Source organism: Callorhinchus milii, unplaced genomic scaffold, assembly GCF_018977255.1.
Source record: "Callorhinchus milii isolate IMCB2004 unplaced genomic scaffold, IMCB_Cmil_1.0 Scaffold7, whole genome shotgun sequence".
NCBI lineage: Eukaryota > Metazoa > Chordata > Chondrichthyes > Chimaeriformes > Callorhinchidae > Callorhinchus > Callorhinchus milii.
This window is the reverse complement of record NW_024704748.1, coordinates 6,149,205-6,177,021: the sequence shown is the minus strand read 5'-3', so window position 1 is coordinate 6,177,021 and position 27,817 is coordinate 6,149,205. Positions and strand designations below refer to the sequence as shown.

Genomic DNA, 27,817 nt, shown 5'->3' with positions numbered 1-27,817 from the left:
TTCTTTGCCTGCGAAGCACAGTTTGGGAAATAACAATGAATACTCGGTACACCTCTCCTGCTGGAAGGAATTGTGTTCCTTCATTCAGAATAATAATGGATGGTTTGTGATTGATTATTCAGCCGAAGCATCTATTGCTGTGAGCCAGACAGGTCTGGGCAATAATGGGGGAGAAAACCAACCAGGGACAGGATTTGTGCTATTTTAAAGCCTTTTCAGAGTGTTCACAATTTGGAAAATTGTTGAATTCCATTCTCAACTTTGACATCTGTTTTCTGCACGGTATTTTCATAAAAGAGAATATCTGGCTTCAAAGTGAAGACTATATTTATGAATTGCTGGACGCTTTTAGTTGCTACATAAACAGAGTAAATTGAGATCCAGTTGGATTTTCTCTCCATCATTTCCTAAAGGTGTCAGCCTGGCTCAGTTGGTAGCACTCTCGCCATTGAGTCAGAAGGCCCATGTCGGGACTTTGAACTCAGTCTTCTAGGCTGACATCGCAAAGCCGTGCTGGGGGAATGCTGCAATTTCAGATGGTGCTGCCCTTCACATAAGACATTAAACCAAGGTCCCATCTGCCTGTTCAGGTGCACATTAAAGATTTTGTTGCACTATTCAAAAGTAGAAGAGAGTTTCTCCCAGTGTTCTGGCCAACAATCAATCCCCAGATTAAATCGATCAATCACTTCACGGAATGAAGCTCAGTGACACCCGAGACAGTGACCTGTGACTTGTTCAGGATGTAGAGGCTTGCATGCAGGACAAGATCTCTTTGGAGCTGAACTGGCTCCAAGATGGCATGTTTGCAACAGAATGTCAGATTCAAGCCCACCTTCTGTAGCGGTCTCGGTAGTCCGGTTCCTGAGCCAAGCGGGTCCACAGTATTCCAGAGTGCTGCTGATGACAGCACCGGCTTATCGGCAGGACCTAGAAGGGCAGACCAGTTACTGGAGGCAGAGATTCTACGGGCAGATTTGTCCCTACAAGCCAAAGCCCGAATATCACATACCTCTGCAATTTCCATGTGTAGGTGGGCTACATGGAACTCTCAGTTTGGCCGGGACACTGTTAAGCATGGTGATGAGTTTCCGCGTGTGTCAAACACCCGGCTGATCAAATCAAAATTGCTCCTGTTATAAGGGATTGAGGGATTGAGAGTGGATTAGTAAGCATGTGCTTTGCTTTCATGAATCACAAGCTGTTGTCTGCCTTCCCCTCCCCCTTCCTCTCCGCCCACCCCCCCCCCCCCCCTGCAGTCCTACAACACATGTGCAGACGTCCATCAACTACTTCTCTGAGATCACTGCGCTGAGGGATCCTGAGAACGAACCCACTGTGCCCATGGCCTATTATAGTAGTGCTCGCCGGCATATAAGGCTGTGGGAGGATGAGGTGACCAAGCGAAGAGCTGGAAAGTGTGCTACCCTCCAGCTCGAGCTATCCCATGTGTGCCTTCTGACCTTCTTTGCTGAGAGGTAAGTGTCTGAACCTCTTAGAGAAAAGACCAGCACACGGATTCCTTTCCACTTAAAGCATCTCCCCCAGGGCTCGCGCAGGACAGTGAGGTAAGGGTTCCTTACCTCGCTCAACCAAAGAATGGATTCGGAGAGTTCATTACCTAGGATTATATAACCTAAAAAGATATTTTAACATACAGGAATATTGTAGCGAGTGCTTTACCAAATAAAAGTATAGCCTGAACTCTCCAGTGTAGACCTTTGGCTATATAATTCGCTCAGGGAGGTGATTGATACCGTAGTGGAAAATCAAAGTCTTGTCCCAATAGATTACTATAGAGTGAGAACAGTATGACCACAGTATGACCACACTTATTTTGACCTGATGATGCAATGCTCTATTTCTGGTGCTGAGAAAGAACAACAACAAGGATCATGTGCAATCCATGTGGAAGCCTCTATTTGCTTTTAGGTACAACACACTCACACAAAAAAAAACCCCCACAGAGCAGGGATGCTGTGTGCGAGCTAAACCATATCGGAAAATTACTTGGCCTGTTTGTTTTTGCTTTTGGGCATGGCGAGGGGGGGAACAAGGCAGTATTTTTGCTGATGTTCAGCCCCCTCTTTCTAGAAGATACAGTAAGCATCCAGTCAAAATATCTATCCCGATGTAAAAATAGCCAAGCAGCCTGTTTCGTTTCATCTGTGTGATACCCGACACTGACAGTATTGCATGTTACTGGCTTCTCCATCAGATGAACTCTCACTGGTTTCTGCTTTCACAGACTCAATTTAAGTACCCTTTACCGGACACCGACTCGCCAGATCACACCCGTCGCTCCCAGTCATGCGGACCTGCCGAACGCTGAGGAAGTTGGAGGCCGCACTTGCTCGCTGCCACCGGTAAGACAACACGGAAAGAGTAACTACTCTCGCTTTTACTGCAGCTGCTCCGATTCGACCAAATGCTGAGTGATCTGCGGTGGAGGGAATCTGAGCAAGATATCGGCCTCTCACCAAAAGGAGAACTCGTGATGGTGAGCTCCTCTCTCTCTCTCGTTCTCTCACTCTGTCTCTTATTTAGTTTGCTTGCGATAGAAATTGGAAAATATGTCTCTGTATGAAACAGTGTAGTTGGCTCAAAGAAGCTCATAATGCATTAATGCAGCGAATTTGATTCTTGCTGAGGTTGTTGTCCTTTGCAAAAAACTGCCAAAGTTTTAGCTTCCAAACCTTTCTTTCGTTCAGAAGCTGGAGTAGAAATCAAACGCAGACGCGTCGAATGGATAAATAGGTTTTTGAACATTTATCTGCAACCCTTCTTGTGTTACTTGAACTACGTCATGTCTGGTTCAGACGCATATGATCTGCTTGCGAGAGCTCCAGTTCGCCCTGCAGAATGCACCGCTCGTAACGAATGGCTCAGAGCCTTACCCATTGTGCATGATTTGCGCACCCGCTGTGTGGCGGATCGCTTTCCAGGGGTAATAATCCCACCCAAAAGAAATCTGGTCACTCAATCCACTGCTGTGCGCAATAGGCATTTCACCCGCAAAATATACACTCAGTTCACTTTGTAATATAATCTGTGAAGCGCTTTGAGACATCTCAACGACGTGGTGTTGGGCTATATCAGATGCAAGGATTATTATTATTGTAAAAAAAGCATTGCTGTCTGACATGACTGACAATTTCAAGTTGTCACCTGGAAAACCTTAAGTCTGTGGTTCCCAACGCCATATCTGTCAGGCGCTTTGAGACATTCTAACATAATAAAGTGCTATAAGAATGTATGTTTGTTATAATAATTCTTGATATAGCACCTTATCACGTCATTGAGACTTCACAGCGCTTCACAGAATATATTGTAAAATGAATTGTTCTTTCCTTCTCCGTCTCTTTCTCTCTCTCTTTCTCGCTCTCTTTCTTTCTCACATTCTTTCGCTCTCTCACGTTCTTTCTTTTTCCTTCTTTTCTTCCTTCCTTCCTTTCAACAGCGTTTGCACGTTAGAAGCAGTTTTCACTTACTGGCGATTGTCTTACTGCAGAGTGTAGCATATGAGCAAAGAAGCTGATGACTAAAAATAGCAATGTGTTCACCGAATCTTTATAATGGGAAATCCCATCATAAAAGCCTAGTGAAAAAGTTGCTATTTATAACCACCATCAGGAATCAGACCTTGCCGTAAAATGGATAGACTTCATGTTGAAGTAGCCTCTGATAATGTTTTCTGTTGTTAGTACAGTGATAAAGGACTGATTTCAATATCTGTGTGAGTGATTGGATCTATTTGCTGTGAGGAGTACCATCTGGGCACTTCATTACTAGGTGTGCGGAGGACTGCGGGAAGTGGGCGGGGTTGATTAGCAATGCCACATGTTGATATGATCAGGACACCACATAGTTATAATAATAATCGTTATCCTTACACTTATAATAATAATAATAATAATAATAATCCTTGCATTTGATATAGCGCTTTTCACGTCGGGAGGACGTCCCAAAGCGCTTCACAGAACACATTGTAAAGTGAATTGACTGTATATTTGTGGGCAAACGCGGCAGCCAATTGCGCACAGCAGTGTCCCACAAACAGTCGTAGATTGAAAATGACCAATTTATTATTGTTTTTGGTTTTGGAGGGATTATTATTAGGCTCTGTGTGGAGTAAGGAAACTTGCCCAAGGTTTCGCCCTGTGCCTGGAATTGAACTCAGGTCTCTCGCTTGCAAAGCGAGTGCTCTAACCACTGAGCTACAGGACTCCACAATAAAGAGCCTTCCACTCTCACGTGTCAAAGAGCTTCACGGAATTTACTGTAAAGTAATTGGTTGTATATGTGTAGATGAAGCCGATTTGCGCACAGCAATGTATCACAAACAGCCATGAAGTCAATGTACGATTTTATCTGTTGGCCAGAAACTCCCTTCTCAACAACAACAAACAGACAACAAATTGTATTTTTATAGTGCCTCTCATGTCGTGAAGACGTCCGAGGCATTTGATAGTCGAGGGTTTGCACCTGAGCTTGCATTCAGAAGGGGCGGAAGCCAATGTGTGGGGGTTGAAGAAACTGGTTCCTTTTAAGAAGTTCAGAAAAAAAATGTGTTAACCAAATAGAATTGGTCACTCACTTCATGACTATTTGTAGGACTTTGCTGATTGCAAATTGGCTGCTGTGATAGGTTGCAAACTACAAATACTATGTTTTAAGGTACATCCTGTGAAGCACTTTGAGACATACTCCTAACATGAAGGGCACTGTATCCAATGCAAAGTTTATCAGTAATATCTTATTATTAATCTACAGAAGTTGCTTTTTTTTACACTTGGCAGGACTGGAATTCCCAGTCTTTCCAACTGAGAAGGCAAACGATTTGGTTAAAAATCCTGCAGTGTCACACAATTTCCTGAAAGGTGTGGCCAAAACCGAGATCGAAATGTAAGATTTCAATCCAAATACATGGAGGTCATGTGTAGACTGTTTGAGCTAACCCTCTCCAGATGTGTCAGATGCTGGAAGCATCGGAACTGAGGCACATGTGTCCAACTTTAAGCAGCGGGAAGAAAAAGTTTCCTGTTAGGAATGTTGCCATAACCGCACTCAATTATAAACAGGAATTTTCATTTTGTTTTTGTGTCCTTGAAACTTAACGCCAAGGTGACCCGCACAAATCACAGTCACTACACATTACAGTAAATTCTTTGACGCGCTTTGAGAAATTTCCCCCCCCCCCCCCGAAGTGAAATAGCAATCATTGAATTTGAAATAACGTCTTTTACGTTTGGAGCACATCTCAAAGAGCTTAACAGGATGTACTGTAACATGTAGTGACTGTGCAGTTTGCAGCCAATTCGCGCACAGCAGTGTCTCACAAACAGCCGTGAAGTGAATGACCAATTTAATTTGTGAGATTGTTGGCCAGCACACCGGGCTACAGAAACTTTCTTGCTTTTTCAAATAGTGCCATGGGATAAAAGTATTGTGCACTTTGAACAGGCAAACAAATATCTCAGTTTTACATCTCAACTGAAGGAAGGCACCCCCGACAATGCAGGGCACTGCAAATGCAGTGTCAGCCCTGAACGTGAGTTAAAGTCCCGACATGGTGCTCGAACCCACTACCTTCTGAGTCGGAGGCAAGGGTGCTACCAAATGAGCCCAGGTGACACACCTATATCAAATGCGAGGATTTGTTTCTTGCACATTCGCAGCATATCGCAGATCATCCACAAATACACAGTCAATCCACTTTACAGGATATCCTGCTTTGAGATGTCTCGACAAAATGATATTGCACTCTAACAAATGCAAGATTTATTATTATTATGACTGCTTTCAGTCTTTAGAGCTTCAATCTACAACCCACCTGAGCCAGGTAGTGCAGAGAAACAAATCACGGACATCCAAAGACATCGAATGCTATGGGGAAGATAGGCTAGAATTTTGGTGGTCAAAGTGACCTTCTCTCATCCTTGGCTTGTCTTATTCTCCATTTACTTTCTCTTCTCTATTCTTAAGTGCAAAACATTTAAATATCTCTTAGGATCATGCTCACTGCTGCCTGGCACGCAACAGGTATTCTAATGGTTAGGAGCCTGGTGACAAAATAGAATTCAACCATTACTGATGACATTTTGAAAGCTGAAGCCTGCCATGAATTTAAGATCTGTTCAGTATATAGTAGCAGCACATGACATGATAGAATTTCCTTCGTGGAAAACGATGATATAAACGCAGACTCTGACAGGCGTTGTTTGTCTCTTTAACTGTTCATCTTAACTGTTTATCTGTCACTTTCGAACCTCTACTGGGTATCAAAAGGGATCTTCAGTATATAGAGGTCTGTTTTTTTTTAATTGGTTCCCAAAAGTCTCTGTGAAGTCATTCACAAGGCAGGTGCTGAGCCACACAGACAGGGAAGCCTAGTCTGTGCTGTTAGCTGATCTCAGCTGGGACTGGACTGCAGTGTGGGAGGCAGGATTTGTCTTCTGCGCTCTGGGTGAAGCAGGGGAAGGTTAGCTGGACTTCCTGTTACTGAGGCCTGAAGTTCCAAAGTCTAAAAAGTCATAGGCATAAATATAAGATAGCCACTAACAGATGTAGCCACTAGAGTTTTGCCCCAAAAATATACAGTCAGTTCACTTTACAATGTATTCTGCGAAGCCCTTTGAGACGTCTCAATGATGGTGCTACATCAAGTGCAAGGATTATTATTATTATTGTTATTATTAGGTAAAAGGGGGTTTAGGAGGAATTTTTTCATGTGGTGAGAATGTGGAAGTCACTGGTCGAAGCTGTGGATGAACCAAATAGCTTTAGCGTACTTTTTGGGTGTATCTTGATGTGGACGACTTCTCGATGACCTTATCAATACTTGTAACATTTACACACCCACCCACCCCCATTACCTACTCTATGCACACCAGCTACCACCATCTTTGTGGCATAATAACTGGCAGTGGCTGAGAACCAGGAAATCGGGTGTTGAAATTATTGCTTGCTGGTAAAAATTCATGGCATGATGGCTCCATATATATATATATCCTCGACATGCACTTAAAGTTGATCGTTCACTGTTTACTTCAGGGCTGCTTGTGGGACACTGCTGTGCACAAATTGGCCTACAGGGGTAATTTTGTAGGCGCTGGCCTACAAAATACACAGTCGCTTCACTTTACAGTGAATCCTGTGAAGTGCTTTGAGATGCTCTCCTGACCTAAAAGGCGCTATACCAAATGTATGAATTATTGTTATTAATAATGATCTATGCACCTTATACTCTCGGTGTGTGCTTCAGTTATATTTGGTGGTCCTCACTTAGCCATAGCAGCAAAAGCTAGATGAGTATCTGTTGCCCCGAGTCAATCAGATTTTGTTTCAAGTTAAACTACCTAACGGTCTTCATTTAGATGCAAGTGGGACACAGGATCTTTCGTGTTCTTCCATCTGACGCTAGCTACCCAATACAGTATATACACATGCACAAATATGCACAGATGGGAAGTAGATTACTGAGTTTAAACTAGTTACATTTTTCAAGTGGCTTTAAATGTCAAGTGGCTAGACTGGTGTTTTTGAATAATTGGCTCCCAAAAATGACGATACTGTCAATCGTGTTGGTAATAATCATGATAATAATAATTATTGCTATTGGCTGAGTCTGAAGGTTGAGGGATTTAAATCTCATATCAGGGCTTTAGCTCACAGTCTATGTTGACACTCCAATACAGTGTTGGAGGAACACTGCCTCATTTGTCCGTTGGATGAGATGTTAAACCAAGGTTCGGTTCTCTCTTCAGCTGGATGTTAAAGGTTGCGAGGCAGTATTTGAAAACCGAAGGAAGTTTCTCCTGGTGTTCTGGGCAACAAATCCCCCAGATAAAATGAATCATTCACTTCATCGATGTTTGTCAGACATTGCTATGGGCTGCTGTGTTCACCCACAGTCACTACACTTTACGGTAAATCCAACAAAGCCTTTCATACATCGTCCCGATGTGAAAGGCGCTTTAACAAATGCAAGGATAATTATTTTTATCGGCGAAAAGAAGTAATTTGCATGAGGCTTGTTATGTTTCACTAGTCAGATGCTGAGGTTATAGTGTTAATTGGAGTGTTTGGAGTCCTGTAGCTCAGTGGTTAGAGCACTCGCTTTGCAAGCGAGAGACCTGAGTTCAATCCCAGGCAGGTCAGGGCGAAACCTTGGGCAAGTTTCCTTACTCCACACAGAGCCTAATAATAATCCCTCCAAAACCAAAAACAATAATAAATTGGTCATTTTCAATCTACGACTGTTTGTGGGACATTGCTGTGCGCAATTGGCTGCCGCGTTCGCCCACAAATATACAGTCAATTCACTTTACAGTGTGTTCTGTGAAGCGCTTTGGGATGTCCTCCCGACGTGAAAAGCGCTATATCAAATGCAAGGATTATTATTATTAATTGCAGAGCTAAATATTCAGATTGTGCTTACTCTGCTGATATTGTATTCAATGGTGCCAAAAGGTGTTTTAAAAGTGTAATAAATGTCAACTAGGGACCAGATGCTACATTTAGGATGAAAGCAATCACAAGCTTTATTTCCCCAGTTACATAATCCAGAAGTTTAATGATAATAATAATAATCCTTGCATTTAATATTGCGCCTATAATGTCGAAACGTCTCAAAGTGCTTTGTCAAGTGTATTATTGTCAAGTGTAGTGACTGGGTGATGATCTGAATGATGGTCAGGGTCTTTGCTTTGTGAGTATAATCCTCAGCACATTCGATCTTTTAGAAATTCGATATTACTTATTTCTTACCTGTCCTCTCCCTCCACTCAGCAAACTCCAGCTTGCTCCACATCAGTGGTCGGGCCTTCAGTCTCTCTGCCCCGACCCTTTGGACCTCCATCCCATATTTCCTTCGCCTCGCCCTCTCCCTTATCTCCTTCAAAGCCTGTCTCAATACTCTCCTCTTCGACCGTGCCTTCAGTCACTCTCCTACCCCTATCCCCCTGCCCTCAACCCCTCCTGACTCCAGCCCCCAGGTTGCGTACAAATCCCTGACTGTCCAGCCCCTTTTGAGTGTTTGAGGCACCCAGAGAATCAAATCCTAAATATCCTAAAAATCCAAATCCCTGGTATACCAGAATGATCGGTATTCCGGATGGATAAATAAAGTGCAGTTTTCTGTTACATAACATAATTACACAGCCAAACTAAGTTCGTCTAAAAATACACAGTCACTGCACTTCACAGTAAATAAACCATTTTCAGACATTTTCCTAGTGCAAAAGGAGCTATATCAAAGTGCAAGGATTATTACTATTATTATTAATATGTTGAAATGCACACATTAAAACTCTGTTAGGTATTACAACGAATTCTGCTGCCCCAAAACTCCAACTAGTCTTAGATTGTTAGACGATTATATCGTAAAATTTAAGATTGCAAGAATTGTGTCAAATTCTTCAATTCAGCCCTAGTTTGGAAGCCTATAATTTTTAAGAACTACAGAAAACGAACTTCCGAAATAACAATAACAACTAGCCTCCACAGTGTCAGCAATGGATGCTGAGCTAGGAGGAGGAAGGGGATGGGGCGGTCACCACACAAGCGTCGAAAGGGTAGGTTTTAAGGTGCGATTTAAGATTAGGAATTTTTCACAATACTGCACCATCTTAAATTGTAAAACAGGAAGGTCTTACAGAGTAAGGCTGAGACTAAATAGAATTTCAGGCCACTGATCTGTAAATCACTTTGACTGCTATAATAATAATAATAATCCCTGCATTTGATATCGCGCCTTATTACGCCTTTGAGACGTCTCAAAATGTTTCACAGAATATACTGTAAAATGAATTGACTGTATACTTTGTGGGTGAAACACGACAGTCAGTTGAGCACAACAGTGTCCCACAAATGTGGGTTGGCGTGGATTGAGTGACCAAATTATTATTGAAGGGATTATTATCCCTGGAAAAGCAGTGCACTGCAATAAAACCCACTGAATACAGTTTTGCCCACAAAACATTTCACTAGAGATTGCATTGTTTTACCCTTACCCTGACTGGCATTACCCTGCAATTGCGTTGCGAACACCGAGCAGTACAGAGACTCGTGTTCAGTAAAGTGCCACTGGGCTGTATGCTGCTCTCATATATTCCATGGTAACCAGGCTCCCTGCACACCAATGTTCCCTCCAATATTCCAGGAAAACAAACATAAGAGAAAGCAATGATTTGTACAATTCAACCCGGTTGAATTGAGTTTAAATAATTGAGCAGATTAGCTCTTGTAAACGGAAATCAGAAGTGAATTGAATTTTAGCCTTAAATCCTCCCCAGGAATCCTTCGCCACTTCACCATGTCCAGGATTTCAGGTCCCCTCTCTGGAACTCTATCCCAGAGTCCCTCTGACCTGCTCCCTCCCTCCGATCATTCAAAATCTGTTTCAAGATCTACCTTTTTGACCACGCTTTTGGTCATCTTTCCCTTCCCCACCTCTCCTCGGCTCCCACCACAGCTCGGATGCCAAGGCATTATCGTTAAATGCTTTGGGACGTCCTCCTGAAGTGAAAGGCGCTATATAAATATCAACTTGTATTATATTGTGTCTCGCAAAGTCATTTGATGCAATAATTTCACAAGGGCTCTGTCAGTCCTCTTGTGCTTATGCTATGTGTATGCTTATGCAACTTCCCGGTTTGTTTGGTTGTGTAAATGAAATGAGCATCCAGGCATGCTCAGTGATCCGCACTGTCTCTCAGCCCTGCACGTTGAGACCCAAAGGAAAGGTGCTATCTTTGTTGTTGAGTGTTAAGGACACAGTTTACACAGGCTGGTAAACTTTCGCTTGTTATCCCAATTATTCTTATCTGATGTTCCCCGCCTTGCTGCTGTAAACCAGGGAGTTAATGTTCCAATTCTCAAATTAGCACTCTCCTGTCGGCTGGCTTGTGACTGAGCTGGGTCGAACACCACATTCCAACTCTGAAATGGTTGAATTTGTTTTTGTTCAAGGTGTCCTTTACGCAAGACGGCTTCATTTGAGCCTTTGCTTTTCATGTTATCAAGCTGTTTGTTCCCCTCTCTCTCTCTCTCTCTCTCTCTATCTCCCCTACCCCATTATCCTGGGCTTCCACTCCACCATCTACTTTATACCATTTGCATCCATTCCGATTCTGCATCCAGTTAAAATGCAAAACTCTCATCTCCTTCTTGAGCTGCTTTCCAAATTACCAATGCTCAATGTCAGTATGTAGAATTATGCTCAGCCTGGCTCAGTTGGTAACACTCTCACCTCTGAATCAGAAAGCTTTGGGTTCATTTAGATTTTATTCGTGTAGTGTTTGGAAGCCTGAAATTACTCATGGTCTTAGCTTTAAGACCATTGTCTTAGCTTTAAATTTTAAGAGCAGAATTTCAGATTTTTTTTAAAAAAATTGTTCTTTATTTTGGAGCTAGTTTTCGGCCTTCCAGATTTCCGTTGTTTGCACAATTCCCAAATGGCTCGTAACATTTTTAAATGTGCTGATGTGGGGTGTGTGGGCAGGTGACTAAAGACACCACTGGTGAAGCTTTTGATCAATAAAGCAGGCGGGCCTCGGAGAGACAAATGGAATTTGGTGTAGATAACTATAAGGCAATGCATATTAGAAACAGGAAACAGTAGATCTGTGCACACAATGAGTGTGTGTCCATTCGCAGAGGTGGAGAAGGAAAAGGATTTGGCTCTGATTATTGATGTATCAATGATAGTTTCAAACTCAATGCGAAGTTGTTGTTAACAAATGTAATTATATAGTAGGTTACATCCCAGGGCTATTTGAGTGCAAGTTGAAGGGAAGTTATTGTATGGATTGCTAAGGCTTTTTCCCCAATTTGCTTAGGCCCGAAATTCCATCGGTTTTACCCTTGTCTTAAAATTTAAGGCCCCGCAGAATTGTGGAAAATTCTTAAATCAATCTTAAACTCAATGGAGGTAACAGGTCGGTTTGAGTGGCTTCTGCACGTATATATTGTATATGGATAGATTTACTATTGTATCTGATGGAACCTCTTTCTCAGTCATTATAGAGTCATTCACCCACAAAATGTACAGTCACTTTACAGTATATTCTGTGAAGCACTTTGAGACATCTAGAAGATGTGATAAGGTGCTACATCAAATGCAAGGATTATTATTATAGAATGCAGAGCTTGTAGCTGTCTCTCCTTGTTTGGCGAGTGCGCGTTTCCTCTGTACTACTGAAGTGGGTGTTCTGGAGAGATGAGATCAGGTGGGCTGAAGAGCCTTCTTTATCCAAACTAATCTTGTGATCTCACGAAGTCAATGGCATTGGGGTCCTCGCAGGAATTATAGCACAGATAGGAGCGGATTCTGCCGAGATTAAGGGAAGAAGGAAATCCTGTCCGGGATTGACAAATATCTCTTTAAGTCAAACATACCAACAATAGCAACAACACATTGCATTTATATAGTGCCTTTAATGTCAGGAGGGTGTCCCAAGGGGCTGGAAGGAATACAGGTAGGAATGGTGGAGAACAGAATACCAGACTTATTTAAGAAACCACTTGAATCTGCAATGAAAAGACAGTAGTATCATAATAATAAGAACAATAATAAGAACAATAATAATACCCTTGCATTTGCTTATCACATGGTCAGTAAGCTTTTCACCAGATTTTTCAGTGAAGTGTAGTGACTGCATATTTGTAACATCATCTGGAAGGATGACTTTAAAAGGTGTCTCAGTACCTTCAATTTCTAGAGGGTCCAAATCACAAATCCCTTTTCATGGGGAGTCTTCAACTTGTCAGTGACTGGCTTTGACAAAGCTTATCCGCATCAACGACTGGCGCCACTCAATTGCTTCATTGGAGAATAAATTGGGTATTGTTTCAGTTCCTATTCCTGGAATTTAAAAAAATCTAGGCTAGATTTAGTGTTCTCCACTCGGGACAGGAATACAGTGGATGGAAAGGGATACTATGAAGTGAGGGACCATCATTAAGAGGCCGAGAAGGCTAAGTCTCCCTCACTCTGTATCAGCTAATTGAAATCCCGCCCCCCACCCCCCACCCTTGAAGGACAGCACAAGAAACAGAGGGAAAGAGTACAACAACAACAACAAGATTCCATTTATAAAGCGCCTTTCACGTCAGGAGGACGTCCCAAGGCGCTGAAAGAGTAACCGATTTGTCTCAAAGGGGGTTATATCACGACAGGATTTCCTCTTACGGTCTCCTCCCTTTCTGAAGGCAAGAGCCACCCTACACTCAGCCCAAACTCCTCAGTGGGCCCCAGTTCAAGCACCATTGACCTTAAAATGCATCTCAAGAAGCACTTAAGCATTTAAATAAGTGCCAATAGCTTGCTAATAAAAGTCATAATAATAATAATCCTTGTGTTCGATATTGGCTCATCACGTCTTCGAGAGGCTCCAAAGCACTTCACGGAATAAACTGTAAAGTGAATTGACTGTGTTTTGTGGGGAAATGTAGTGCAATGCAACCCACAATGGTATGAACGAGTTCGGGCAGCTTTGACAGGGTAGCGTTAGGGGTGCCGGGGCATTGTGTGAGCGAGGTCACTGAAGAGAATGTCGTTTGGATCTCCAGAAATTCTGCAATTACATTTAAAGTGGCAAACACTCATACGACTGTGTGTATGAACATCACATCAGTGGGAAATTTAGGAGTGAATTATCTCAATGTCACACTTCACGGAATAAACTGTAAAGTGAATTGACTGTGTTTTGTGGGGAAATGTGGAAACCCATCACCGTGCTTGAGAGTCTGCAAACCTAAATGAAAGTTGTACACACATCACCCACACATGGCAATCTATAGGTGACATACATGAAACTCTTGCTCCTTTTGTTGACAACCAATGGACAAAATACTTTTGCTCAGGTGAAGCTGTAAGACTGTAGGAAGGATTGCGTTACTGGAGTGTGATCCCTCGAGATATTACATTCCTATGAAAACCAATGTATCATTTCAGTACTGGTTGGTGCACCTGTTAAATATCTCACATAGAGGGTAATCAAATGTTGGAATGGGTTACTAGAAAGGATGGTTGAGGCTAAATTGCTTAACTCATCTTTTCAAAACAACTTGATGCTGTAATGGTAGGACAGTTGTGTTGGTATTGCACAAAGATGAGATCAAATGGACTGAAGGATCTGGCCATCAGAGCCTTTTTATGATGTTCTGATGACTCCTGCATCCTATACTATGAACCCGCACACTATTCCTTGAATCATCCTACAATCCAGTACGTTGCTGTATAAATCAGCACACTATTCTTGAATTGGTATGCTTGCTACCTGGATATCGTATGGTTTTCCCATCTGTGACCATTCGGGATAATTTACTACATGTCAGCAATGGCAAAAACCTCTTTTATCATAGTGAACGTGTCTGGATCTAACTTCCATTATTCCACTATCCATGATCTGGTTCATACCTGACTCAGTTCAGTTCTCTGGCTTCCTTTTCACCTCTGAGACTTGGATGTTGAGGTAAAGGCTGGGGGAAGACAGGCACTGGGGAAGACGATTGGTATTTGTACAAAGAAGTAGGTCAGAGTTGAATAAAGGAGTTTCACCCACAAAATTTTGTGTTTCGCCCACATAATATGTAGTCAATTCACTTTACAATATAATCTGTGAAGCGTTTTGAGATGTCTAGAAGACTTGAAAAGTGCTATATCAAATGCAAGGATTATTATTATTGTGAAGAGAGATATATATTTCGGAGTTTTGTTTGATATCAGAGAGTCTCTATGGCAGAGAACTAAATTGAACAATAAGAGTAGGTTTTGCACGGTCTATAAAAGGAATGAGCTAGAAGGACCAATTGACCTTTCACATAGTTTAGCAGAGTCTGTCTGTAAATCCCTTTAAAAGAAAATTAGATAGACGCTTCAAATGGGTGTGGGGTAGTGAGCAGAAGAGCGGGACTAGATTTGGTGGCTCATTTGGTGACTTGATGGGCCGAAAGATCTATTTTTGTGCTGTTAAATTCTGTGATTCTAAACACTCATTATCTGAGCATGCAAGATTGCAGGAGTTCAGATGAAGAAGGCCCTTTGGCCCATTGGATCTCATCCTTCTAGAATACCCCCCCCCCCATTACCTGCCCGTGTTGCCCTTACTGGTAAGCCATCCTGGTGATTAATTATCCTCTGGCTAAAGACATACTTCCCAGTGTCTGTCCTGAAATTGCTCTTTGCAATCTCAAACCTACGTCCTCTTGTTCTCTTGTCTCCACAAAGAATGGGCAGAAAACATAACTGACGGTGTTTGGAGCAATCGCTCAGTAATATGAGCCTGAGCTTTGGGGGGAGAAAGCAGATTTGTTTTTAGAACAAAGTGCAAACAAAAAAGTGCAAGAGTAAAGTTTGTTAATATTTGATATGCCAGTAGTGTAATGCACATGGTAAGCAAGTCTAACGCTGGAACAACTCACTGACTAAACAGGCATGACATTTACTCTGGCTCATTATGCTAGGTGCATAATGAATAGTAATGAGTTGTTGAACTTGGCCCATTTAGATGTACAATTAACAGATTAGCATTTGTAAAAGTGATACAAGGGACCACCTGCTGCTCAAATGTGTATTGTGTGCACAATTTTCAAGACAATAAACACAACAAAACACATAAACCCACATTATGAAAGAGATATTGGGAAATGATGGAAATCGGTACTGAAATTAGAAGCGCTGCACACCCACAGCAGGTCAGCCAGCATTTGATGAGCGAAAAATAAGGTTTCAGTGATGATTCTTTGTTCAAACTGAAACCTTCTAATCATTATTATTAGCGCCTCGGGACACCCTCCTGACTTGGAAGGCACTATACAAATGTAATTTGTTTTTGTTGTTGCATTAATAATAACAATAATCATCTTTGCATTTCACAAAAAAAATACAGTCACTATACTTCATCATATATCATGTGAAGCACTTTGAGCATGAGTGAAGCATGAAAGGAAATTGTATCAAATGCAAGGATTATTGTAATGAATATTGTCACTTAGACTGTGTCTAGACTTGCTTAGCGCACGCTGGCACACCAAGCTTAGTTGTGTGCTAATTTTTCGTACATCTCAGTGCACATCTAATCCAAGTGAAAAATTCAATGCACTCTTGCCATCCACTGATTTGTAATGTCTGTTTGTAATTTGTAAAACTCTGATCCACGCAGTGAGTGGGGTGAAAGGCATATGTTTCAGACTTGCCAGAGAACTGGATTGCTGTCTGAGCTGAGCAGGGGCTGTTTCAGCACTTGGCCACGCCCCAGTTCAATCAATCCAGATGACCATGTGTACTTGCATTTTGCCGGCGAAGCTGTAAGTGTCTTACCTATTAGTCACAGGGTGGAAGCCTCGGATATACGTGACACATCACAGAACTTTGAAACAACAGCTCTCTCCAGCAGCAGCTGGGAGTGAAGAGTAAGATGCCAGTGAGCTGAAGTAATCACTTGTGATCACTCTTTAAAAATGCAAGCCCTGAAATTCCCACCTAATCTTAGCCCGTGAGACCATTCTTCATTTGCATTGGCCCACAAAAGACACACAGTCACTGCACTTTACCGTATATCCGGTGAAGGAAGCATTTTGTGGCTACACCAAATGAAGAGGTTATTAGGATTGTTAAGATCCCGCAAAATTGTAGAGAATTGTTAAATGCAGCCTTACTTTTTTTTAAGATGTATCTCGTTAGACCTGCAGAACAACAACAACAACAAATTACATTTATTTGTTGTTGGGACATCCTCCCGCCTTTCAAGTTGGGAGGACGTCTCAAGGTGCTGGACAGTCAGGTGTCAGGACCCGAGCGTGGGGGAGGGGTGGGGTAGGAGTAAGGCAAGGCAGAGAGGTGGGAGAGTGACTGAAGGCACGATCGCAGAGGAGGGTCTTGAGACCGGCCTTGAAGGATGCAAGGGAGGAAACGAGACGAAGGGACTGTGGGATGGAGTTCCAGAGTGTGGGGGCAAAGAGGCTGAAAGCTCGGCCACCAATGGTAGGGCGAGTCGGGCGGGAGACACGGAGCAGGCCAGAGCCCGCTGAACGGAGGGAGCGGGCAGGCTGGTAGGGAGTGAGCAGGTCAGACAGGTAGGAGGGGCCAAAGCCATGGATGGCCTTGAAAGTGAGGACGAGAATCTTGAATTCGACCCTCTGAGGGATGGGGAGCGAGTGGAGTCGGGCGAGGCTGGGAGTGATGGGATCACTGAGCGGAAACCCAGCTTCCTAAGCTTACGGTTCAATTTGAGAATTTATCCATAAGAACACTCTCCGGAATTAGGTAAGTACACAGGGATATTTCCATTTGTAGATGGAATACGTATGTGGAACTCTCAGTCCGGTTCAGATACTCTTAAGCATGGTGAAAGGTTTCCACGTGTAGTCAGACACCCGGCTGACCAAAAAAAATTCTAAACATGCGGTATCAAATGAACTTGATGTGCACGTTTAGATCTCCCAACACTGTTTTCAATGTCAAACTCCTCTCTCCTCGGTAACCGTGTATATTTTCATACGTATTTTCATTCCTCTTTAACCATGACTTCAGTCATCTCTCTTTTTCTGGCTCAGTGTTAAATCACACTGCTTTTAAACACTCCGAGATGCTACCCACGTGAAGGGTGGTATATAAATGCAAGTTATCGTTGTTGTAGTTGTTATAAAAGTACAGATGATTTGTACGAGCCTCTATCTCACCCCGGTTTAGCTTTCTGTTAATGATATATGAAAATAGCAACCCAGTTAGTGTTGTCCATCGCGTCGCTCTTGTTTCTGTGTTGGACAAATTTGTTCTGTAGAACACATGTAAGAAAAATTCTGGTGTATTTGGCCAAAAAAAAAAATATTTAAACCGTTTTTTTTATTGCCAGTGGGAAGGATAAAAGAACTGTAAGGATCTGTCAATATGTGTGATATTGGCTTGTGTGATAAGGATGGCATTTATCTGTGGCTTACTTGTTGGTGTGGGCAGCAAGCTTATTGATTAAGGCAAAAGAGATCTTATTGAATTGTTCAGCAACAACAGCTGCAGCAGCAAAGCAAGATTCTTTAATGTCCACCTGAACAGGCAGATGGGACCTTAATTTAACTCTCCAGCCAAAGGACGGCATCTCCGACAATGCAGTCCCAGCCATGAGTCCCTGTTCCTGAGGCAGGGGAGTTCGCTTTAGTCCAGGGCACTGCTGACCAGAGCACAGGTAGCTTGGCTGATCGGCAGGACTTGGAAGAGCAGACATTGGGCGCAGTGACTCTTCCTTCTCAGCTCCTGTTAACCCTGCAAGCCAAAGCCCTAACTGGTAGGCTTGTCCTAGCTGGACATGCAATGGGAAAGCTTGCCAGCCAATGCTTTCAATGGCAAGCTAAACTAGACTCCAGTAGTACCTCAATGCACACTCTGAGGTCCCCAAGCCTTGGCTCTTGCCGGTCTGAGCCTGATACTCTCCAGAATTAGGTAAGGGTGAAGTATCCCACCAGGGGAAAATACGCAGTCCAATAAATACTTCTAGAATTTCCATGTTTAGGTGATTGTATGGAACTCTCAGTTTCGTTTGGATACTCTTAAGCAATAGTGATGGGTTTCCGCGTGCGTCAGACTCCCGATCGACCACAAAAACAGCACATTGCATTCCCATAAAGTCACTTTGACATGCTTAATGCATTTGACACCCAAAGTTACAGCCTGATATATGCCATCCACAGCAGGTAATATATTACACATTGGTGCCGAAGCCAATTGTAAGATCCCCAGCTGTTGCCTACACTGAGATCAGCTAACATTTACCAGGACTCGAACCTGCAAACTACCAGTCTGTGTGGCTTGAGGCTTGTACGTGTGTTGTTGCCTTTACCCATTGGGTTGTCGAAAAGAGGGAAGGGGTTGGCCGGGGTGGGGGGATATCCCCTTGGCGCACTTTAAACAACAACATAGTAATTCCGTTGTTCATTCTCCAGAGTCACACACACAATGAAGCGGTGAAGAAATGTGTTCTCTGTTTCATAATAATAATCCTTACATTTCGTACAGTGCCTTTTTGAGACATCTCAAGTATATTGTAAAGTGCTTGATAGAATATATTGTAAAGTGGATTGAATGTGTTTTGTGGGTGAAACGCAACAGTCAATTGTGCACAGCAGTGTCCAACGAACAGCCCTGAATTGAGTGACCAAATTATTATGATTTTTACTTATTTATTTTTGAAGGGTTTATTACCCCCAGAAAGCCATTTGCTAATCGACTAACAACCAGGATCCTACTTAATGCTAGGTAAACAGAGGGGTTTGGAGTTAGGAAACTTGCCTAACTTTTCACCCCACCCAGGAATCGAACCGGGTTCTCTTGCATGCGAGGCGATGGGATTCCACGATTCATCACTGTGAACATGAAAAAACTGAGGGCCAATATTTTACATTGGATATGTTTGCTTTTACACAGAATCTCAGCGCATACTCAGTCTGCCTGTGTTTGCTGCATCTCCGTTATCTGTGCTGTACTTGGCGAGGTTGTGTAAAGTCAAAATAGCTGAAGGTCAGATGCTGTGCCTGACCAAAGTTTTACTACCAAAGGATCTTGTTCAGCGCCCTAAATTTAACTTTTCACTATAGATGGGCAGTGATGAGACCAAATGAAGGAGAGGCGGGAAGCTTTAAACGTACAGCAGCCTGGCTGGGAATGCACACAAGCCCTGCTGCTTCATCCAACACAGCAGGTAGGTGGCTGTACACTGTGTGGCTTTAAATCCCTTCCGCACCGTTTGCTGTTCAACGCTTCAAAACTGTTATGATACTCTACAGTCAACACAGCCATTCAAAAAACAATGCCACTTGTGAAGCACGTCGAGTGAACACAAATTGATAGCACATGATCTGATCTGTGACTGATCAGAGTGAGGATCGAGAATAACGATATTAATAATAATGCTTGCATTTTGATATAACGTCTTATCACGTTCATTGAGGCATCTCAAAGCGTTTCACAGAATATACTGTAAAGTGTAGTGACTGTATATTTTGTGAGTGAGTGAAACACGGTAGCCAATTGCGCACAGCAGCGTCCCACAAACAGTCGTGGATTGAGTGACCAAATGTTTCTTTTGAGGGATTATCACCCCCAAAAAGCGATCTGCCAATCGACTAACAACAGGTTGGGTACTTACTGCTAGGTAAACAGAGTAAGGAGTAGAGTAAGGAAACTTTCTCCCCGCCCAGGAATTGAACCAGGGCCTTTCGCTTGCGAGGCGAGCGCGCTAACAACTATGCTACGGGACTCCACATAGGAATAAGCAATGGAAGTATATACAGTATTGAATGGTCATCACTCCGGGGTCCCCAAGCATTGTCTCTTTCCAACCTGCTGCTTAATACTCCTCGGAATTAGGTGAGCAGAGCACGTCCCTCCAGAAAGAGAACGCGCATTCGAAACCAGACACAGGGCAAATAGGTAGTGTACGCACATGGAACTCTCAGTCTGGTTAACCAGGCCTAATGTGTCTTTATGTTCCAAATTCCCCACTCTCCCCTCTCTCATTGCAATATCCTGGTTTGGATACTCTTAATGTGATGGGCTTCCCACTGACCAAAAAGCAAATAACTCAGTTTGGTGTGACTTGCCTGATCTATCACATTGGGGAGAGGGGGGGCATTTCAGCTCAGTTCTCAAATAGTCAATGAGAGTGAACATTGCAATGGGGGGGGGGTGTGAGATAATGTGGAGTGTAAAATCTCCAGACATGTAATGCCTGGATAAGACTGTGTTGTCTTCACATTTTAAGCAGGCCCAGAATTGGGTGAAATTCTTGAATTCAAAAAGCCAATTTTCCACAGTTTTCTTTTGTGTCTTTCTTTACACAAAAAAAGGCTTTCAAACTGAGACTGAATTGAAGAATTTAACCCAATTCTGCACACTTAAAATTTTAAGACAAAATGGCCTTACAGGCTAAGACTGAGTGGAATTTCGAGCCTAAATTGGCTGCAATCATTTGAATCTCAGAGCTAAAGGTGGAGAAACCCAATCTTGCAAGGTCACCGCTCAGCAACTCGGGCTAGGCAACATTTGAAAGAGACATTCAATGCAATTTAATAATAATCCTTGCATTTAATATAGTGCCTTATCATGTCATTGAGACGTCTCAAAGCACTTCACAGAATATACTGTAAAGTGAATTGACTGTATGATGTGGGCAAAATGCAGCAGCCAATTGCGCACACACAGTCATTGATTGAGTGACCAATTTTTTCTTGAGGGATCTGTCAGTCAACTAACAACAGGGTTCCTACTTTTACCTCTAGGTAAACAGAGGTGTGTGGAGTAAGAGAACTTTCCTAAGGCCAGAGAATCCAACCCGGGTCCTCTCGCTTGCGAGACGAACGCACTAACCGCTATCCTACTGGACTCCAATTTAAATCTTTTGAGGGGAGCTTTCAGCGTGTCAGTATTGGCTGCTTTACCCAGTTTGAAGCACCGTTTAGTTTCCTTACTTGCATTCTGCAAACTTTCACTGAACTTTGTGCAACACTGCAGTGAGTACAGCCAGTAAAGAGTCTCTGTGCTTTAATGGACTGGCCTGCCTTCTGCTGGCAGTGCAGTTGTCAGCAGACACTTCTCTCTGAAGTTTGGAGTTCATCAACTCATGTGCCCACTGCGCAGCTCTTTGTCTTGTGAAAAACCCTTCAAAAAGCTAAGTTTGGGCTCAAATATGGGCTCCAAAAGGAGAAGGATTTTTCAAAAACCACAGGGAATGATGAAATTCTGAGTTCGAACCTAGATGTTACGCTCCACATACCATTGAGACCGTTTTTCTACTTTAAAACTGCAATTCAGTCTGAACTGTCTCCCATGTTTGTGTGACATTCACACTCAATGACTACAGTAATTATCAGCCAAGTCATTGCTTCATCGGGTCCAGTACTACTGTAATATCGGCACTTTGAGAATAATTGTTCTGTAGCAAATACAGGAGCTTTCTGGCACCCGTTTCTGAAACGGAAAAAGTTTGAACCCTCTTGCCAACTAACGCCTTATACTCTCCGGAATCATGTAAGCATGGTGGGAAGACAGTACACATTCCATTCATTCCAGACATGGGGAAATTTTCATGTGTAGGTGACGTGCATATGTGGAACCTCTCAGTCTGGTTTTGGATACTCAGGTGACGAGTTCCTGGGTCTGTCAGATGCCAAAACAAAAGATACCAGAATAAAACTGTCACATGGCTTTCTGACCAATTTCTTTTCCCTCCCCTGCTCCCCCATAACAGATCCAGATTTACCGAGCACATCTTCATGCTTCATGGTTCCTCGTGAGATCCCACTTCACATTGACTTTATTTTCCCCTATGGGTGAGCTGGATTGAAGGTAAGGCTCCATTGTATTAATCGTAACTGTGTACAGAGCACTTCCATTTAGTCTTGCACAAGGTCTTCTCAAGGTTTGCCTCCTGAAGGCATATGACTCCTTTTTCCTTCTGCTGGGTTGCAGTTCAATTGGGCATCAGGCACCCTCCCAAGTGGTCTCTGTGTTTGTGTGAGGCTTGACAGCGAGTGCTGGTGTGGTTACTTACAGTGACTATACTTTACAGTATATTCTGTGAAGCGCTTTGAGACATCTCAACAACGTGATAAGGCACTATATGAAATGCAAAGATTATTATTATTAACATAGGAACAGGAGTAGGCCATTCAGCCCCTTGAGCCTGTTCCACCCTTCCGTTAGATCATGATTGATCATGACAGACTCCAATCACCTGTCTTTTCACCATATCCCTTGATACCTTTACCTAACAAATATTTATCGGCCTCAGTCCTGAAAGTTCCAATTGACCGAGCATTTTGGGGAGCCTATTCCTGTCCTCAGCTTCCAACAGGAGGTCACTGCAGAAGGATTGAGAGTATCCTAATCATTGTCCTGTTGAGGCCAATTGTAGCAGCCTATTGTACCCTTAGCTCGACGTTGAACCTGGAATCTAATGCAACTGCTTACCAGATACTGTCACTGATCGGGCAGGACTGATGTTGACTGTCACAGTGATGTTGTTGAGAGCTGAGGTGAAGGACCACAATTAACCCGAAAACCGTCACAACTAAAAATATGATTAGGTGCGACCAGTCTTTGTTGCGCTATGCTGATGGCAACACGTTGAGATTTCCGATTGGTCTTAGTGCCATGGGTTCATAGTCCTATAAAGAAGGGAAAATCAACGTGGCTTCCCAGTTCCTGTTTACTAACTAGAGACCCCTGCTGGAAGTTGTGTGTAAGGTCAGGTGACAAGCTCGGGCTCAGTTTTGGGTGAGATATTGGAGGGTGACCAACACTCAATGAACCAAAGCCCAGAGGAAATTAAGTTCCTCCCAACAGAGGAGGAGAGAAAAAGCCTTTGGCAACAGTGGCCACTGTAGTTCCAGAGAGTGACAATGAGTTTCTCTTAATGGGAGACCAATGCCAGCCAGATCTGCAAGAGTGGAGGTTTTAAGCCGAACTGTTGTGCTGGAATGCTGTCCATCCCTGTGCAATAAATATCGGCTGGTTTGAACTCCAATTTTCCTTGGTGTTAACCATGACATCTATCACGTCACATGTCACAGTTTACAGCTCCCCAACACCTCCCCCTCCCCATAATGTTCAAGTCGGAAAGAAAGTGCAGTAAATCTCACATAAGTCATATCAGTCGGGACCATACACTTAATATGACTTATGCAAAGTATGAGTTAGGTCAAAACTTGCCTAGAATAGAAACTCTTGACGGGACTTGGACTGATGCACGATCAGATTTGTGTGACTTTTTCTGCCGTACTTTTCTTTCTAAAGAAGGTGAACCCTTTCTTTTGTGACATAGGGAACGAATGGATGAAAGGGAGAGAATCCTCGAGCACTGAGTACAAAAGCAAGCGCTCGAAAAACCCTGGCCAAACGAGAATTGACTTTCCCCTCTGACTTCCATAAAACGGGTGCGACCGACCGGAATCATGAACTTTTTGGACAATGTGTGCACGAGCGGCACAGGAAAGATGCCGGGACGTTCGAAGCATGTGGATAGTTTTAGCGACACTTCGAGCGTGGGGAGTGGCTTGGACGAGGCGGACAGGGAGGTGAGCAGTCTGACCGAGCGGGCCTTCAAGAGCCTGTGCGTTGCCGAGGAAGGCATGTGCCACGACTCGGACGAGGTTCCTTCGCCTTGTGGCAATTATCCGAGCGGGCGTCCGTGCTCGGAAAGAAGAAAGGGCTGCCCCAGCGAAACCAAGAAGTGCAGCGCGCCGCCCGCGCCCGTTAAAAAGCGACCGAAGGATTTACCCGAAACATTCCAGGAGTCAGCGGCGCAGAGCCTTGCCCTCGGACAGAGCATGGGCGCCAAACACATCACAGGCAACGGTTTTGTGAGCGAGGCTGTGGGTTCGTGTTGGAAGTCTGGTAAGCAGAAAGTTGCTTCTTTGATCGAGGCATTTGATCAGAATGAAAGGAATTCTGCCCAACACCTCATGTTGAGTACCAGGGGGCACCATAAAACATCAGAGGGGAGCAGGGCTATTGAAGACCTGGCACATTGGGACACGTCGGCTATCATCAACATGCACAAGGAACTGAGCAGCTTCTCAGCGACTTGTCAGGAGAACTATTGGTTGAGTAAGCAAGAAGCACAGGAAAAGGGCAGCAAGTGGAGCCCAATGGGACGAAAGAGAGACTCGCAGCTCAGAAAGCATCTTCGCCTGCCTGATATGGCAGCTCTGAAACACTGCACTAACAGGCTGGACCAATGCAAGTCCGAAAAAGCGAACAAAATGAAGCAACTGGCTTCCAAGAACAGCTTTCTCCACAGCGAATACAGTGCGTTCAGGTCGTGGCAAGACCACAGCAAGTGCATGTTTGAGAACGAGGATTGTATGGAGCAACTGAACCACCTGGAGCCCAACGTACAGATGCAGAGCTTCTGCGACGGAGCCCTCAGCTTCGGACATCCGGACGTGCAATCGCCAGTTGAGCACGCGGTGTCAGAGTGTTTGCCCGGCTGCAAAGATCCGTGCGAACCGTGGGCTGTGCCTGTAGACTTTAACTCTGGTGCCAGAGAGAATCACGTGGAAGAGTGCAATTTGCAGGTGTTGGGATTGGATGGGATTCGCTCCAAGGGAAACAGTGAAGAGATTAGCCCTCAGCCATTGATAACGCTAAGAGATGGACTGGGGGAAAAATGGAGGGATACGGCTATGGTAAGGGAAGCACTTGAGATCTCCAGAAAAGACCCCTGTTCCCCTAAAAGCCAATGTGGGTCCGATGTTAAGGTGATAGACGAACAGGTGCCTCCCGCACAGAGTCCAACCTTCAGTATTTCAAAACTTTTGAAGCCGAACATTGTTCGCAACATGGGTGAAGGCGACGCTTCGGAACGGCAGCCGATCATCGTGACACCTCCTCTCGTCCCCCTCCGCGCGGACGAAGCAAGGGGAGCAGCCGAGTGCAGGACGCGCGAGAGCTACAAATCCAAGGCATCCAGCCTCCTGTACAACCTCAAGGACGTCAGGAAGCTGGTGAAATGCACGTACAGTTCCGCTCTCACCCCGCAGAGCCTTTCTGAGCAAAGCAAAAGGAATGACTACTCTTTCTACGATGAGCAACCGGGCCATGAAAGAACAGCGTCAGTGCCTCCAGGGCTGGCTGTGGGGCAGAGCGATCCTAATACTTCCAATGTTCAGGAAAAGCCGGAGAAAATACCCAGTGTATCAATCCGCACCGCCTATTCGGCCAGTAACCCAGCAGTAAATCACACCGTTGAATCTGACATGTTTAAGAACGATGACTATCTCTGCCTGAGTTCACCTCAAACCATTAAGGAGGCGGGGAGTTACCCCAGCTGGCGAGGGAGGAATACAAGGCGCTCCCAGTCCGCAATGGCCACGACAGACCATCAGGTTCAGAGGGGTTCGGACACCAAAGTGGCACATCACCCCAACAAGTCCACCGTGGGAAAGAAACCCAAGCAGCCTTCATCGGACCCACAGGGCAATTCTTCCCACTGGAACGTCAGATCGGAAGAGGCAGAGGCAGTGAAAGGAAAGCCAGAGGAAAGGCTGGGCAAAGTCCATCACCACACAAAACCCTCGCTTGGCCAAAGGGACAAAGAAACGTGCCACACCGAGAAACATCACGTGATGCGCAATGAGCTGTTGGCCCAGAAGAGGGAAGAAGAGGTTCAGGCATTGCCAATGGACAACAAGGTCCCCACCAACAGGATTCCTTCTCATTCCACCAGAGAGGCACCAACACTAGGTTTGAAATCATCACATCAGTCTTACTTTGCCTTGCTGGATGAACGGCATCGAGAAGCAGAGCAGGAAGCAGTAGAGAGCACGGTGGAGAGGAATGGGCGCACCATGGCCGAGGCAAGTAAAGACTTGGAAAAGAGTGATCTACTGCAGTATTACGCATTGAGTGACCCAGAAGGTGGCTGTGAGAAGAAAGCTGAGAGCAATTACTTACCCGTGGACTTTCAGGAGGAAAGGTCAAGAGACTCGTTGGGGGATAAGCTCAGAGGCAGCTGTTCCTTAGATTCATTGTGTGATGAAATGTCCCAAGGCAATGTATCCAGGCAGGAGATGTCAAGACCAGGGAGTAGTGTCAGAGGTTCACCCCGGGTCACCATGTTTAAGATCAAAGACAACACATTCAAAGCATCTCCTGTAACAAAATCGGTGAGGCCCACCTTCCCCAAAACGGGGTCTGATGACATCGAGGAGAACGCCTGGAAGGAAACGCCGAGCAGGTACAGAGGAGAAGAAAGGTTGGATGGTGACAAAGCTGAGGCTGACGTTGAGGCTGAGGAGATGACTCCTCGCTCCTCAGTAAATCCGCGGCCACACTCAGCAGCCAAACCCCCGGTTGTCCCTCCGAAATCGGAAAAGGCTTTGCGTCGAGCCCAGAAGCTGACGAGCAGGAGGAAAAAGAGCGAAGGAAAGCAGTGGAAGCAGGGGACTCAGGACGCAAAGGCAGAGACTGCTCCACCTGTGGCTAAGGTGACGGAAACCCCCAAACGCGTGTCACCATTGCCTCTGCCTGTTGTATGTTCCCCGGTACCTACCATGCAGCTTGATCCCCATCTAATTCCAACCGTCCCCAACATTGTAGCATTGAAGAGTGGCCAGTCGGTCGCACCTATACACTCATTTCCATTGACCCAGAGAAAGTTACTTCAGGATCCTGAAACGGGTCAGTACTTTGTTGTGGACATACCCATCCAAGTACAGACAAAGACATTGTACGATCCAGAAACGGGTACATACTTCCAAGTATCCATCCCTTCATCAGGTCGAAACCCATCCAGCGTGTCCTCACTAGATTATTTTAACACCTCTTATGTATTATACCCTGGGTTTCTGTCCTTCCCCTTGGCATCTCTACCAACCGTAAGGTCCTCTTCTCAAATGTCAGCACCTGCCGTACTCTTGGACGTCCAAGAGGAGGCGGAATCCTTAAATGAATGGACGGGCGAGGATTTTCGGCAGACAGAAGAAGAGGGATCTCAGCCTTACATTGAAACGTTCTACGATGCTCCGGATGTTGACGAGGCGGGCATTGAAGGTGAAACTCAGTGCAGCGAAATGAACAATGGCTTGCAGTCAGAAACCCCAGATTTGGAATTAATTATCACGGGGGACCTCGAGGATATCGCATCAGAAAACACTTAGCGTGGGAGCTCTGAAGTACTTTGGAGCTCTGCAGAGAACATCAGTACTCACATCTGGAATGACTCGTACTTGTGCTGCTTTGTATGGTGGTTTGTAACTATTCAGGTACTCACCTGGATTTGGCGTAGAGAATCGGCCACTCAAATAAACAAGCCAAAAGATG

General features: G+C 44.3%; 1 protein-coding gene across 9 annotated transcripts; it reads left to right on the top strand.

Moving 5' to 3' along the window:
• Positions 1 to 1,387: 1,387 nt before the first annotated feature.
• LOC103185851 (cardiac-enriched FHL2-interacting protein) lies at positions 1,388 to 27,817 on the top strand. 9 transcript variants are annotated; one of them, XM_007904571.2, is made up of 6 exons: positions 1,388 to 1,478; positions 2,249 to 2,500; positions 2,712 to 2,757; positions 19,591 to 19,694; positions 22,242 to 22,339; positions 23,817 to 27,817. In XM_007904571.2, the coding sequence occupies exon 6, from the start codon at positions 23,947 to 23,949 to the stop codon at positions 27,652 to 27,654; it is 3,708 nt and encodes a 1,235-aa protein (XP_007902762.2). In that variant the 5' UTR covers positions 1,388 to 1,478; positions 2,249 to 2,500; positions 2,712 to 2,757; positions 19,591 to 19,694; positions 22,242 to 22,339; positions 23,817 to 23,946; the 3' UTR covers positions 27,655 to 27,817. The 9 variants fall into 9 exon arrangements, with proteins under 9 accessions (XP_007902762.2, XP_007902764.2, XP_007902765.2 ...); XM_007904573.2 differs by lacking the exon at positions 2,712 to 2,757 and having other exon boundaries at positions 2,411 to 2,500; XM_007904574.2 differs by lacking the exon at positions 2,712 to 2,757 and having other exon boundaries at positions 2,249 to 2,366.

Coding starts and splice junctions, on each gene's coding strand:
- LOC103185851 (XM_007904573.2), top strand. CDS start 23,947: ATGAACTTTTTGGACAATGTGTGCACGAGCGGCACAGGAAAGATGCCG.